Consider the following 13076-nt stretch of genomic DNA (forward strand, 5'->3'; position numbering starts at 1 on the left):
TAGGAAGATTAAATGTGTTTTAGTTATAAATAGATGATCCCATGGAAAAGTTGTGATTGAGCTCTATCTGAATCCCACCGAAAACATCAGAGTCCCCTTTAGGATAGAATTAGTCTTTGTGAAGTAGATATAAGATTAGAAGATATCATTAGCATAGAATTAAGTTCTTGGAAGAGATCTCGAGAGCTCTTGACGGAGCATAACCAAAGCAAAAATCACTATTTTTGGTGCAAGAACCCCCCAATCTTGACTCGTCCTTATCGCATATAGCTCTAAGATACACCCAATTCAATATAAGAAGGAATTAAATGGTGCTAGTTGTGACATAAATGACCTTGCCCACCACTGATATGGACTCTCTTTGAAGCATTTTGATAGACAATTCACATGCAATTATTTTACTTTCTCTAAATGTGTCTACCAAATTGTGACTGTAACATCCAACTAAATTCCTCCATCCATCACATCTTCTTTTGATCAACCATTAATTTTAATTGAGGTTGTATCTTTATTATAAAGTTGTGATTTTAATATTTTAATTTATCCTAATGAGATAAATGATATTAATGGGAGATACATTGTAAAAATTTATAAAGACCCCCCAAGGTGAAGAGTCATTTTCATAGGAAGTTGTGTTTGCAACTCCTCTAGCTATTAGTTACTTATTTGTCTTTCATTTTGGACATAAAGGGTCATTCTCACTGTTATTTCAAATTTTTTTTTTTTTTCACTAACAAACCTGGACAAGGGTGTTGTGGCACCCCCATCCAAATGACAAGGGTATTTTGGTGCCCTTGTCTAGTTCATCATGTCTGAACAAAGGACCAAAGGGTAAGCTGAGATATGAGGGTTGTGAATATGATATTGGTGTGAACACAGATTAGGCATAATCATAGAACGAAAGGCAAGAATACTAAAGTGAAGCCTAAGCGAGTATGAAATTATATAGTGATGCAATTTACAATGCTACACTTTATATATTATTAAGTAACAAGTATGAATAGCACCTGGGAGATGAATTAGCTGGGTAAAATGCCCTTTTCACACCAACAAATAACATGGTGGCTCTTTAACCTTTGTCTTCTATGGTGTGGAGAACATTGGAGGGCTATGGAGACTAGTGGTGAGAGTTTGTTGTTGTGGTTTAGTTTGTAAGTTTTATATATCATTGTGGGTATTCCTTATATTAAATAATATTGATAACATGAGCCACACCATTTGATTTGTGTGCTATTGGTATAATTTTTGACGTGTCAATCATTTTTAGATTTGACATGTAATATTAATTCTAGGTTGTATGTGTCCTTTGTTGGATATTTTTATTATACTATGGTATTGAAGATCTTCAAGACTTCTTTATGCATTATAGTGTATATACAAGGACTTGTGATCATGTATTAGGTTGGATATGTTGATGACACAATATCCACCCATTATGATAGTTATACCTTAGTTTTAAGGTATGGTTAGTAGAATGTGTTGGTAGTTAGTTGTGGTTTTGATTACATTTATAGTAATTAATTATTGGTACCTACTTAGACCAATTTACAACCATAAATTTTGATTTTAATTTTTGGATATCAAGTTGAGGTAGTATCCATGCTTCCATATGAAAGGTAGTATGCCACCTCTTTTGATTGGATTTTATCTTTTGTGCATTGGAATGATAGTGGATGAGAGGATTCTCATTCAAGATGGTTGTCACTTTGGTTATTGTTGTAGGTATCTTGATGGAACACATAGAGCACTTGGATATCAAGTCATGCTACATTTTAGCTTTGGGGATTATTTCCTCGATGTTTAAGTTTACTTTTGGCCCCTTATGCAATATATATAGCAAGGGAAAAAATGTTGGGAAAGGTGTGTTGTATGCATTGCATAATGCTTGTAATGTAAATTAATATTCAAATGTGTTGGACCTAAGGAACACATAGATCATTTGGATGGCTTGATGTATGTTTTGGCTTTAGGGATTGTTCCCTTGATGTTTAATTTTGATTTTGACCTCCTATGCAATGTATGTGACAATAGAGAATGTTGAAAAAGGTGAGTTGTAAATCTTGCGTAATGTTTGCAATGTAAGTTAATATTTAATTATGGTGCATCGAGGGAATATAAGGATGCATGTATCAAATAGGTTAGACATTCTTGGATATTATATGTATGCTATGTATAATATTGAGATAAATATTTAATGGGGATTGCATAATGCAAAAATATTTAACATCAAGTAAACTTTGTACAAAAAGAAAAGCTTAATTAATAATAAATAAATAAGATTCACATAGTTCATGTAATACCACTTGGTGGATTTGTGCAAGCTTGTTTCTATTAAAAAAATATATCAATCATTATTGAGGTTAACTTCTAAAACCGTTTGCTTGTTGACTAAGGTTGCTTGATCATCTCTTGCTTGATCATCTCTTGTAAATTGCATACATGAGGAGATAAAGCATGGATTGATGTTTTATTGTATAATTTAATTTGCTTCTTCAAGTGGAGTGCAATTAGGGAGCTTGATAGTTTAGAAGCTTCACACAAAGACTCTACATTTGTGTTGTAATATTTGTTCACCATAATACATTAAGCACGTGAGTACTTTTGGAGGTTGGGTTTTTTCCTTTGAGGTTTTCTGTATAATACATCTTGTGCCATCTTAATAATATGGTTGTCTATTCTTTTTCATTGTAAATTTTTAATACTTATTTACATATTTTGCTCTTTCTCGTAGTTATATGGAAATGATTATTATTATTACAAATTTCCTTTTAAACACAAGGTTATAGGAGTGGGTTCAAAATGAAGTCAATGTAAGAGCTTGGCGATTCGAGGACTGAAAGACTTTGGTGATAGGTTAAGTACAATCAATGGTGATGTTGAAATGGATAATAAAGTGGGTGTAATACACAATGAAAATTACAAGGTATATAACTTTGAACAATACAACTATACAAAATGACTCTAAATAATATAAATATGCAATATCTAGCTAAAACAAAACTATAATTATTTGTGTCCATTGATCATTTGATAGAGTCTTTAGATACTATTTATTAATTTATATATTATCAATAAAGTGGTCAAACAAAATTTCTTCCCTTATCCACCCTTAAAGTAGGAGTGTTATAACCTTGTACACCTTGAAAGGCTAATTTTTGACATATAAAACTTAAGAAAAAGATTTGAACCTAAATTCAATCTCTAAATGGGGATGAACTTCCGAATGTAAAATTGTTCATTCATCTGGTACTGCGAAAGATACTTTAGGAGATTGGTGAACTTCTCCCAGTATTGAGTAACTGTCTTACCACCTTGCGTCGGATTCTAGAATTCAGTTATCTTCTTGTCGAAGAATAACTGAGGAAGCCACCTCTTCCTAAATGATTGCAAAAATAGTTCCCAAGTAATATCACCAGGTTGTAACTTCTTCTCAAATTTCTCATTGTCCCACCATGTGACAACTTCTCCAGTAAGCTGATAAGCAACCCATACTGCTTTAGTTTCATTGGACATGTTACAAAGTTCAAAATACTTCTCCATCTCAATTACCCAAGCTTCAACACCATCACCAATGGTCTTACCATCGAACTTAGGTGGAGCTATCCTTTTCAAGTCTTTCACTAGCTCCCCTTTAATCCTAGCTCGATAATCAGGTTGTTCCTCAACTCTAGGAATTTCATTTCTAGGTTGCTCTTCTTGTCGAGGTTATTCATTTCTAACCTCACCAACCCTTCAAACTTCTTGTTCAATTCCATCCATCCTAACATTTTGCTGATTCAAAAGATCAAGAATCTGGTCAAGTCTTTCATTTCTGTTGCTCGATCCAGCTCTAGTAGTTCTAGAAACCATTGCAATTCAACAATTCCCGTATTAATGAATGCTTCTTTAGCGTAATGGTCAAAAGGTACGAGTGTTATAAACCTAGGGCTCTGATACCAAAATGTAAAGACGTAAAACGTTCAAAATTCAAAAATAAAATAAAATACTCTTTATTCTTAAATAAACTCATAATTCCTTTAATAAGTCTATTTTCTTCCATTATTCCATTCTTTCCTCTAAATGACCCTTCCATTGATATCATAATAAATATGAGATTTCTAAAAAGAGATAAAGATTCTTTATTCTTTGGGATAATGTAGTAGTATCTCAATCATATCTACATACAATACTTAGGCCTTTCCAATGCCTTAAGTTCAATAACAAGCAAAATATAAAGTAAAGGATGAGATGTGTCCATTGATTTGCAATCCAAGCTATCTTCAATGCAATCTTTAGAATGAAGACGAGAACAAGATTCAGGTGCTTTTTCCACCCAACCTTGAAGCTTACACTTCTCCACAATTCTTGGTCAATCAAGAATACCCGACCCTGCACGAATTGTTTAACAAAAAGATTTCGATAGACAAGATGGAATATGGTGCGTGCCTAGAATGATACATGCATTTTTTATTTTCTAATTCCATTAAAAAACAAGCAAGATCAATCAAGGATATGGTAGAGAGCATAAAATATATCCATCTATTTCAATGGTCAATAAAATATACTTTAGAAAAGAAAACTATTCTCTCTATAATTCCACATTCGACACTCATCCCGGAAGGTAACTTTCCCACAAACACAAACATATATAGCTTTTCTAGTATTCATATGAAATTAGGAGAAGTAGATAGAAAACAATCTTTCTTTTCTCAATTTTAACTTCTCATTTCTCGCATAATAAAATTACAATATTTAAAGAAACAATCTTTCGTTTAAGAGATAGAGAAGAAACAATATTTTGTTTACAACCAATTATATCTAATAAGAAAACAATCTTTTGCTTCTATCTTTTCAAGTAACTCAAGGGCGAGAATAAAAAATAAGAAGGTGTGACACAAGTATGCATATTTAGCATATAGATAAAAGTAATATTCAGAAATAGAAATTACGAGTACACATTCTTTTATCTTTCTCATAAAATCCAAATAGTGTAATCATACATCTTATGGTTTCAAATTTCTAAGTTTAGAATGCATAAGTTCTCTACCTTTCCACATGTTTTTTACTATCTACTTCTTTTCTCGAATTTGATACTAACAAATGTTTTCCATGATCTAAAATGATAATTCTAAATTACACATACCTATATGGCTTTTTCAAATGAAATTTCATATCATCATTGTGAATTCTAAAGCAATAAACTATTCAGAAATAGAACTCTTTTCTTCACTAAAGATCTAAAACAATCAAATCTCAAGATAATTCTATTCTTATTCTCTACAATAAAACAAATTATTGCTCGTTTAAGAGCCTACCTCTGAAATTTAAGCCAATTATGATATATGCTAATCTTCTTCCAATTCTGTCTGCGATACTTCTTGATTTCCAACGCTTTTCTTCCTCTATGTTGTTCAAATCCTTTGTTCTATCATCACTATTCTCTAATATCCCTTCTCTATTCGCTATAATTCATTTCATTCTCTACTCTTTGTTCTATCATTACTATTTTCTACATATTTCTTATTGTTTTCTATACCGTCGTTCTCTTCTCCCTCTCTCCTTTTTACCAAAACAACAGTCCATATATATATATATATATATATACTTCCTATTTTTGAGCCAATCTCTCCAAGTGGTGGATTGTTATTTGAGTTTATATTTGATACCTCTAATTGTTATAGTTATGATAATAGTCCCAACAAAATTCGAACTCCGTTATATTGCGTGCATGTGGCATATCGTTTGAGTTCATTATTATCGTGTGGGCTGGTCATCCATGTAACTGTTTGTTCATGTCACGTTATATGGAAATTTCAATGTATGTGAAAGTGGAGGTTTGAGTGGGTAGTTAGTAGCAATACCGACTCCCTTCCTATCATTAAAGGGTGTAGTTGATGTTGCTATCGACTCCCTTTTGTTCTAAACAAAAGAGCTTGTTACTTTGCATAGTCAATATATTATCGACTCCTCCTTGTAATAGGATATGCTTTGATATTAATTACATGCTATTTAATAAGTCTGCCAAATAGAATGCTACGTTGAATAGTCAATATCAACATCGACTCCCACTTCGCATAAATAATGCATACAATTTGTAAGTCCACACACACACACACACACACACACACACACACACACACACATGTATATGTGTATGTGTATGTGTATGTGTACATATACATACATATACATATGTGTATATGTATGTATATGCACACACACACACACACACACAAACACACACACACACACACACACACACACACACACACATATATATATATATATATATGCACGCACACACACACACACACACACACACACACACATATATATATGTGCACGCACACACACACACACACACACACACACATATACTCTCAATTATTTTAATATTCATGAAGTAAAGTAATTCATTTTCATGATATATATATATATATATATATATATATATATATATATATATATATATATATATATATATATATATATATATATAATCAAATCGATATATATTACACTCATATGTAATGTGTGTGTGTGTACTGTTATCAAAATACAAAAGTGAACACATAAGTACAATATTTCATCCAATTACACATATATGTACACAAAGTACGTACAATGTCAAAATAAATCATACTTTTAAAGAAATATCATTTAATATTAGTCATATGAAATTCATCATTCGAATTTAAACAAACACACAGATAAAGTCATTTAAATCATCTTTCTTTGCAAGATGCAATTACACATTATAAAGTGGTGTGTGAGATTCACTCTATTCTAATGAAGTCCAAGAGCTAAAACAACTCTACCTGAACCATGTTCTCGCCTTCATTCATGTTCACCTGTTCTTGCATTCACTTGCACTCAATTGCTCATCAGCAATAACAATCCCCAATTTCTTAATAGAATCAATACTGATCATTCAATTGCATTTAAATCATTTCATTGCATTTGAATCTCCTATTTCATTATTATCTCATTTTACTAAAAATTCCATTTCCATTTCATTTCAATTTTATAAATGAAAAATAAACATTATCTTCCTAATAAAATAATTATAGATAAATATGGTTCGTGACAAAATGCCACCTCATAAGAGGTTGATGAAGATGTTCCTAATGTCTTAACCTCCAAATTGAAAATTATTTTCTTTTGAAGTTATTAATCAATGAAAAAAATACTAGCTAATTTTTTTGTTAGATGTAATATAAATTATCTTCACAATATATTATACATTGTTGATCTACCCCTAGCAAAGTGGTCTCATCAAGTTTCTTCCTGGTGCAGGAGCACCTAAGGGTGAGCAAATACCCTTTTCAATTTTGGCATAAGGATTGGTTCAAGTCCATTAGGTTGTCTATAGGGAGCTTGCAGTGCATTTTTGACTTCATTTTCGAAATTTTGTGTTTCGACAAGACTTGCCCCGATGAAACCACCAGTGTGTGGAGTGCTACCATCGGCTATCGGAACAACCGATTTTACCCTACCCCGATGCCCGATGAGTTTGCATAAGGCCGAAAAGGAGCTATTGGATATCGGCGAAAGTGTTTTCCACCTACCCCGATATCCCGATGAGGTCACCAGTGGGTTGGAGTGAGTCAGAGTAAGTTCGGAGTGGAGCTATCGGGTATCGACAAGACTAGTTTTCGTGCCGCTCGATAGCCCGATAGGAAAGCATACTATTTTGGAGTGCACCATCGGCTATCGGTACAACATGTTTGGGAGCTACACCGAAGACCCGATGGAACAACATACTGTTGGGAGCGCGCCATCAGATATCAGCGAGAGTGTTTTGACGCTACGCCGATAACCCGATAAGAAGGTGCATGAGTTGTAAACTGTCATCGATCATCAGAGAAAATGTTTTGATGCTATCCCGATGACCCGATGGAAATAGAAAGTCAGTTACAGTCAGAAACTGAATTGTGTCGAGTTGAATCTCGTCTGTTAGGGATGATTCAAGACATGTCTAGGAGGATATAAAAGACCCAATAGGCATTCTGTAACAAGGTTGGATTGGGATTGTCGGATGTGTTGATTCAACAGGAACAAACTTCTTTTGAATAGCAATGTGAAGATCGTTTTCTGGTTTCTTTTCTCAAAGTTCAATTTGTGTTTGTAAACTATAAATAATGGCTTAAATCTTTAAATGCTAGTGTGATAGAGTAGATGTTACTTCTCTGTGTTTTGTGAGTTCCAATTTTGAAGTCGTGCTAAGCTCGACTATGTAGATAAAGTTGTCTTTCTGTTCTTGTTTTTTGTTGGTGACAAGTAGCTATAACATGGCTCTGTCTTGATTCTCCATCGTGGGATTCACACGACCATTGGAGGTTGTCAAGAAGAGCCAGCCATGTACAGTAGCGTTCTATATGTAGCAGACCAGGAAATGGCGTTGGGCGTTTCAACAGACTGGCCCTAGGCGAGCTTGATGATAGCCCGACTAGGTATCGGTGACCAAGAGGAATCACCTGCAGGGTAGACCGGAGTCTAGGCTATCAGCCTTAGACTAGAGGAAGATGGGATCGAATGGAGGGAAGATCCTCGCATGAGGAGAAAACAACTTAGGAGAAGTTGCAGACATATTTGATGGTAGAGCAAACCCTGCAAGGTGTTTGGTGAGATACAATAGAAAGGTGAGTTGGTGGATTTACGAAAGTGAATTCACAGAGAGTAGAGTAACAAACCTCGGTAGTGAGGACCTAGAGTGGATTAGGGGAATAGAGAGAAGTATTCTCGGGTTAGGCTAGTAAAAAGGCCTTGGAGTGAGTTAAGCTAACTCAAGCATCTAGGATCCTCCCTATCACTTCCCTTCTCTGCTCTTGAGTGTAGTTGAAGCGATATGATGACCTTGCAACAACACAAAATGCTAGTTTTGAAATAAAACACTTAACAAAAGATTTGATGTACATTGAGAGTTGCTTCTCAAATTTTACTACTAATGCTAATGATTTTCAATCTCTTTCTAAAGGCCAATTTGCGAGAAAGAAACCTTAAGAAATAAATTTAAACCTAAATTTAGTTTTTAAATGGTGATGATACATAAAACCTACCAAATTCAGTCAATTGGCCGTTCGTCTATTGATGCAATTGATTGGTTACGAATGAACCTACTAGGGATCAAGTCTCACTGAGTGCAAGGCCTTGCCACCATAAGGGATAAGGTCAAAGACCATATCTTAGGTGACTTTGGTGGAATGGATAAGTTTCAGTCTTTACATCTCAACTAAAAAAAATCCAACCTAAGATTTATGCTTGTATATCTTGTAGCAAAACAATCTCATAAATGTTATAAAATTTCTCCATAAAATATTTATGCTCGTATATCTTGTAACAAAATAATCTCATAAATGATATAAAATTCCCCACAAAAAAACTACCAAATTTCAATTCTTACGAAATATCATTGAAATAATTTATATTTATAAATGATTTTAATAAAGATCCACCATACTTCATTTAATCATCATGAAATATGGGTGAAGCTATAAATGCCACCTCTTGTTAGGTTGATAAAAGAAATTTCTCATGTCGTAACCTCCAACTTGAAGGTCTTAAAAAGATTGAAGTTATTAGTCAACTCCCACAAAAAAAAAACATTAGCTAAACTTTCAAACTAATGTAATATAAATTATCTACATAAGACATAATTTCTTGCCTTGAAACCATTAGCTAACTTCTAAACTAATGTAATATAAGTTATCTACATAAGACATAATTTCTTGGCTTGTCCGCCCTTAACTACAGTTGAAGCGGTATGGCCTTGCAGCAACATGAAAAGCCGTTGATCTGAATTTCACGTCTGATGCCACTGATTTTCAATCTTTCTGTCTAATTTCAGTGGGCCCAAAAGGTTGCGTATATTCATTGCCAATGTCACCCGCATCTTTGTAAAATCCGTCGTCTTCCTCGGTCACTCCAACAACCACAGCAAAGACAATTAAAAATTGAAATTCAGACGTAATGAAATCCCAGCCAACACAAACAATTTAAAACATCAGCTACCAGGAGGCAGCAGAAGCACGGGAGAGCCTCCGGAAATCGGAGCAGAAGCAGAAGCAGGGCAGTAGAAGTAGAGCAATGGAGGCGGCAACGATGTCGAGGATCGGCCTGGCCGGGCTGGCGGTGATGGGGCAGAACCTGGCGCTAAACGTTGCAGAGAAGGGCTTCCCCATTTCCGTCTACAACCGCACGGCGAGCCGCGTGGACGAGACCATAGATCGTGCAAAGGAGGAAGGGAGGCTGCCTCTCAAGGGTTTCTACGATCCCAAGGACTTCGTGCTGTCGATCCAGAGGCCCCGTGCTGTGATCATCCTGGTGAAGGCCGGGGCACCCGTGGACCAGACTATCTCCACACTCTCGGACTTCATGGAGCCTGGGGACTGCATCGTTGATGGTGGCAACGAGTGGTACGAGAACACAGAGCGCCGGGCGCAGCAGGCGGCTGAGAGAGGGCTGCTTTACTTGGGGATGGGGGTCTCTGGCGGTGAGGAAGGGGCACGGAACGGGCCGTCGCTCATGCCCGGCGGCAGTCGCGCTGCCTATGACTGTATTCACGACGTGGTCACCAAGGTCGCCGCTCAGGTCGATGATGGCCCCTGTGTGACCTATGTTGGCGAGGGCGGCTCCGGTAACTTTGTTAAGATGGTCCACAATGGCATCGAATATGGCGATATGCAGCTCATCTCCGAGGCCTACGACGTGCTCAAGCACGTCGGGGGTCTATCCAATCAGGAACTGGCCGAGACTTTTGCGGAGTGGAATCGCGGTGAGCTGGAGAGTTTTCTCATCGAGATCACGGCCGACATTTTTACTGTCAAAGACGAGCACGGCAGCGGGGAGCTCGTTGATAAGATTCTCGACAAGACCGGCATGAAGGGGACTGGAAAATGGACGGTGCAGCAGGCCGCTGAATTGTCCATTGCGGCGCCCACCATCGCTGCTTCGCTAGACAGCAGGTATCTGAGCGGGCTCAAGGAGGAGCGCGTGGCCGCCGCTAAAATATTTGAGGAAGCAGGGCTAGGGTTAGGGTCTTCGACCTCTCCTCCTGGTGTCAACAAGAAGCAATTGGTGGATGATGTGCGCAAGGCGCTGTACGCCTCCAAGATCTGCAGCTACGCTCAGGGAATGAATCTTCTGAGGGCCAAGAGTATCGAGAAAGGGTGGAATTTGAATCTCGGAGAGCTTGCCCGTATCTGGAAGGGCGGTTGCATCATTAGGGCCGTATTCCTTGACAGGATAAAGAAGGCCTACGAGCGGAATTCTCAGTTGCCTAATCTGATGGTTGATCCCGATTTTGCCAGAGAAATGGTCGAGAGGCAGGCAGCGTGGAGGAGAGTGGTGAGTATGGCCATACATGCCGGGATCAGTACTCCTGGAATGAATGCCAGCCTTGCGTACTTTGATACCTACCGCCGTGCCCGACTTCCAGCTAATCTTGTCCAGGCTCAGCGTGATTTGTTTGGAGCTCATACTTATGAGCGGATTGATCGCCCCGGGGCCTTCCACACGGAATGGACTAAGATTGCTCGCCACAACAAATCAGCTGCCAAAGCCTTTGTCTGAATTCTTAAGCAGGTTAACTTTTTGGCCGTATTTTGATTTATGATTAGACAGAGGTTCTTGTTCATGTCAAAACTATGCGGTCATGCCATTTCCTTTTCTTTTTTCGATCCAATAAATGAAATTGAGCTGAATGATTAAGTTGGTAGAGAGGAGAACACTCCATTTTAAAAGAGTTAGAAAACTTTTAGTTATTTCCTTTTCTTTTTTTGCCAAAAATGTATCCAATTCATGAAGTAAGTGATTATAGTTTTAAGAAGAAGACCGATGCATTTTCAGGTCAGGCGAAATGTTTTTAAAGTGAGAACAATGCATTTTCAGCAAAGTGATATGTTGTCATGGGGGAGAACAATTCTGTTTTCAAAAAGGTCAAAACCTTTTTAGTCATTTCTATTTTTTTAAAACCTTTTCAAACTAAAATGTTTTCCCTCTACAAAAATTTAAAAGATGTTAATCAAGCCGATAAAAATTTAAAAGATGTTATAGTCAAGGCCACGTAATAATCATTTATAGTAATCCACAATAAACAAAAATCAACAATAGAAAGATGGTGTATGTCAGTATCATAACTTTCATAACATTGTGATACGAGAAAAAATGCTTTCCCAACTGCCAAGCCTTGATCCTTCAAAGCATTTCTCGAGAGCACAGGAGAAGGCAATTTTCTTTACTTAAATTGATGACAAAACAAAAGAGATCGTATCACAAATTTTAATAATAACATCAAAGCATATAGGTTATGACAATAAATTTGTAGCTTTGATGTTGCAAGCCAAAATTAATCATGCATTTCTATACATTTTTGTAAGCCCCTCTACACAAACAAAGATACGCTGTGTGATTGTTTTATTGGCTAACCTTTCAATATTAATATCACATGTCCGCTAACATATTATTGAAAGTGAAAAAACAGTTTACCATATTTCTTCTACAAATCTTTATAATTAAAAATATGAAACATTTCCACCCATAAAATCATACTTCACGAAGTTCCAAATTATTATGTTAAGACTTCATTGTGATTCAATTCCTATTGATTTGAGAACATAACAATGGTACCCCACATGTTGGATGAAGGCTATAAGATGTTTGAAAGAGGACGACATGCACTCACAAATCATTTTTAATTTAAATAAATGACAAACAATGAAAAATGACTATAAAAAAATTTAGTGCTGCAGGCTGAAGCTCCTAGAAATCTGCATCAAAGAAATCATCAGCAATATCGTGTCTACAAAACATGTGAGGCTGTAGTAAATCCACGTTGAGCAGAACTTTCTTCAATGCTTTAGGCAGCAAAGAATGCTGCACAAATTGCAACTTGCCATAAACACACAACAATGACATAATATAAGAATGTGCTCTCATTATGCTTTGATGGATGATCATACCCTGTTCCGAAGCTTTCATTTTGGCACAGGTTAACGGATTAGGTTGAACACCTGTTTGTTGCATTTGGAGAAATGGTGACGATGCCTCGTGAAAGAACTCATGTCTTTTGTAAGCTGCATATATCACATTCCATGAGA

General features: G+C 36.3%; 1 protein-coding gene across 1 annotated transcript; it reads left to right on the top strand.

The window, feature by feature from the left end:
- Window positions 1-9740: 9740 nt before the first annotated feature.
- LOC131075516 (6-phosphogluconate dehydrogenase, decarboxylating 3, chloroplastic) lies at window positions 9741-11830 on the top strand. Its single transcript, XM_058012367.2, has one exon. It carries the CDS (start codon window positions 10066-10068, stop codon window positions 11548-11550), a length of 1485 nt encoding a protein of 494 aa, XP_057868350.2. The 5' UTR covers window positions 9741-10065; the 3' UTR covers window positions 11551-11830.
- Window positions 11831-13076: the final 1246 nt, after the last annotated feature.

This window comes from Cryptomeria japonica, chromosome 5 (genome assembly GCF_030272615.1).
Source record: "Cryptomeria japonica chromosome 5, Sugi_1.0, whole genome shotgun sequence".
NCBI classification, from domain to species: Eukaryota; Viridiplantae; Streptophyta; class Pinopsida; order Cupressales; family Cupressaceae; genus Cryptomeria; species Cryptomeria japonica.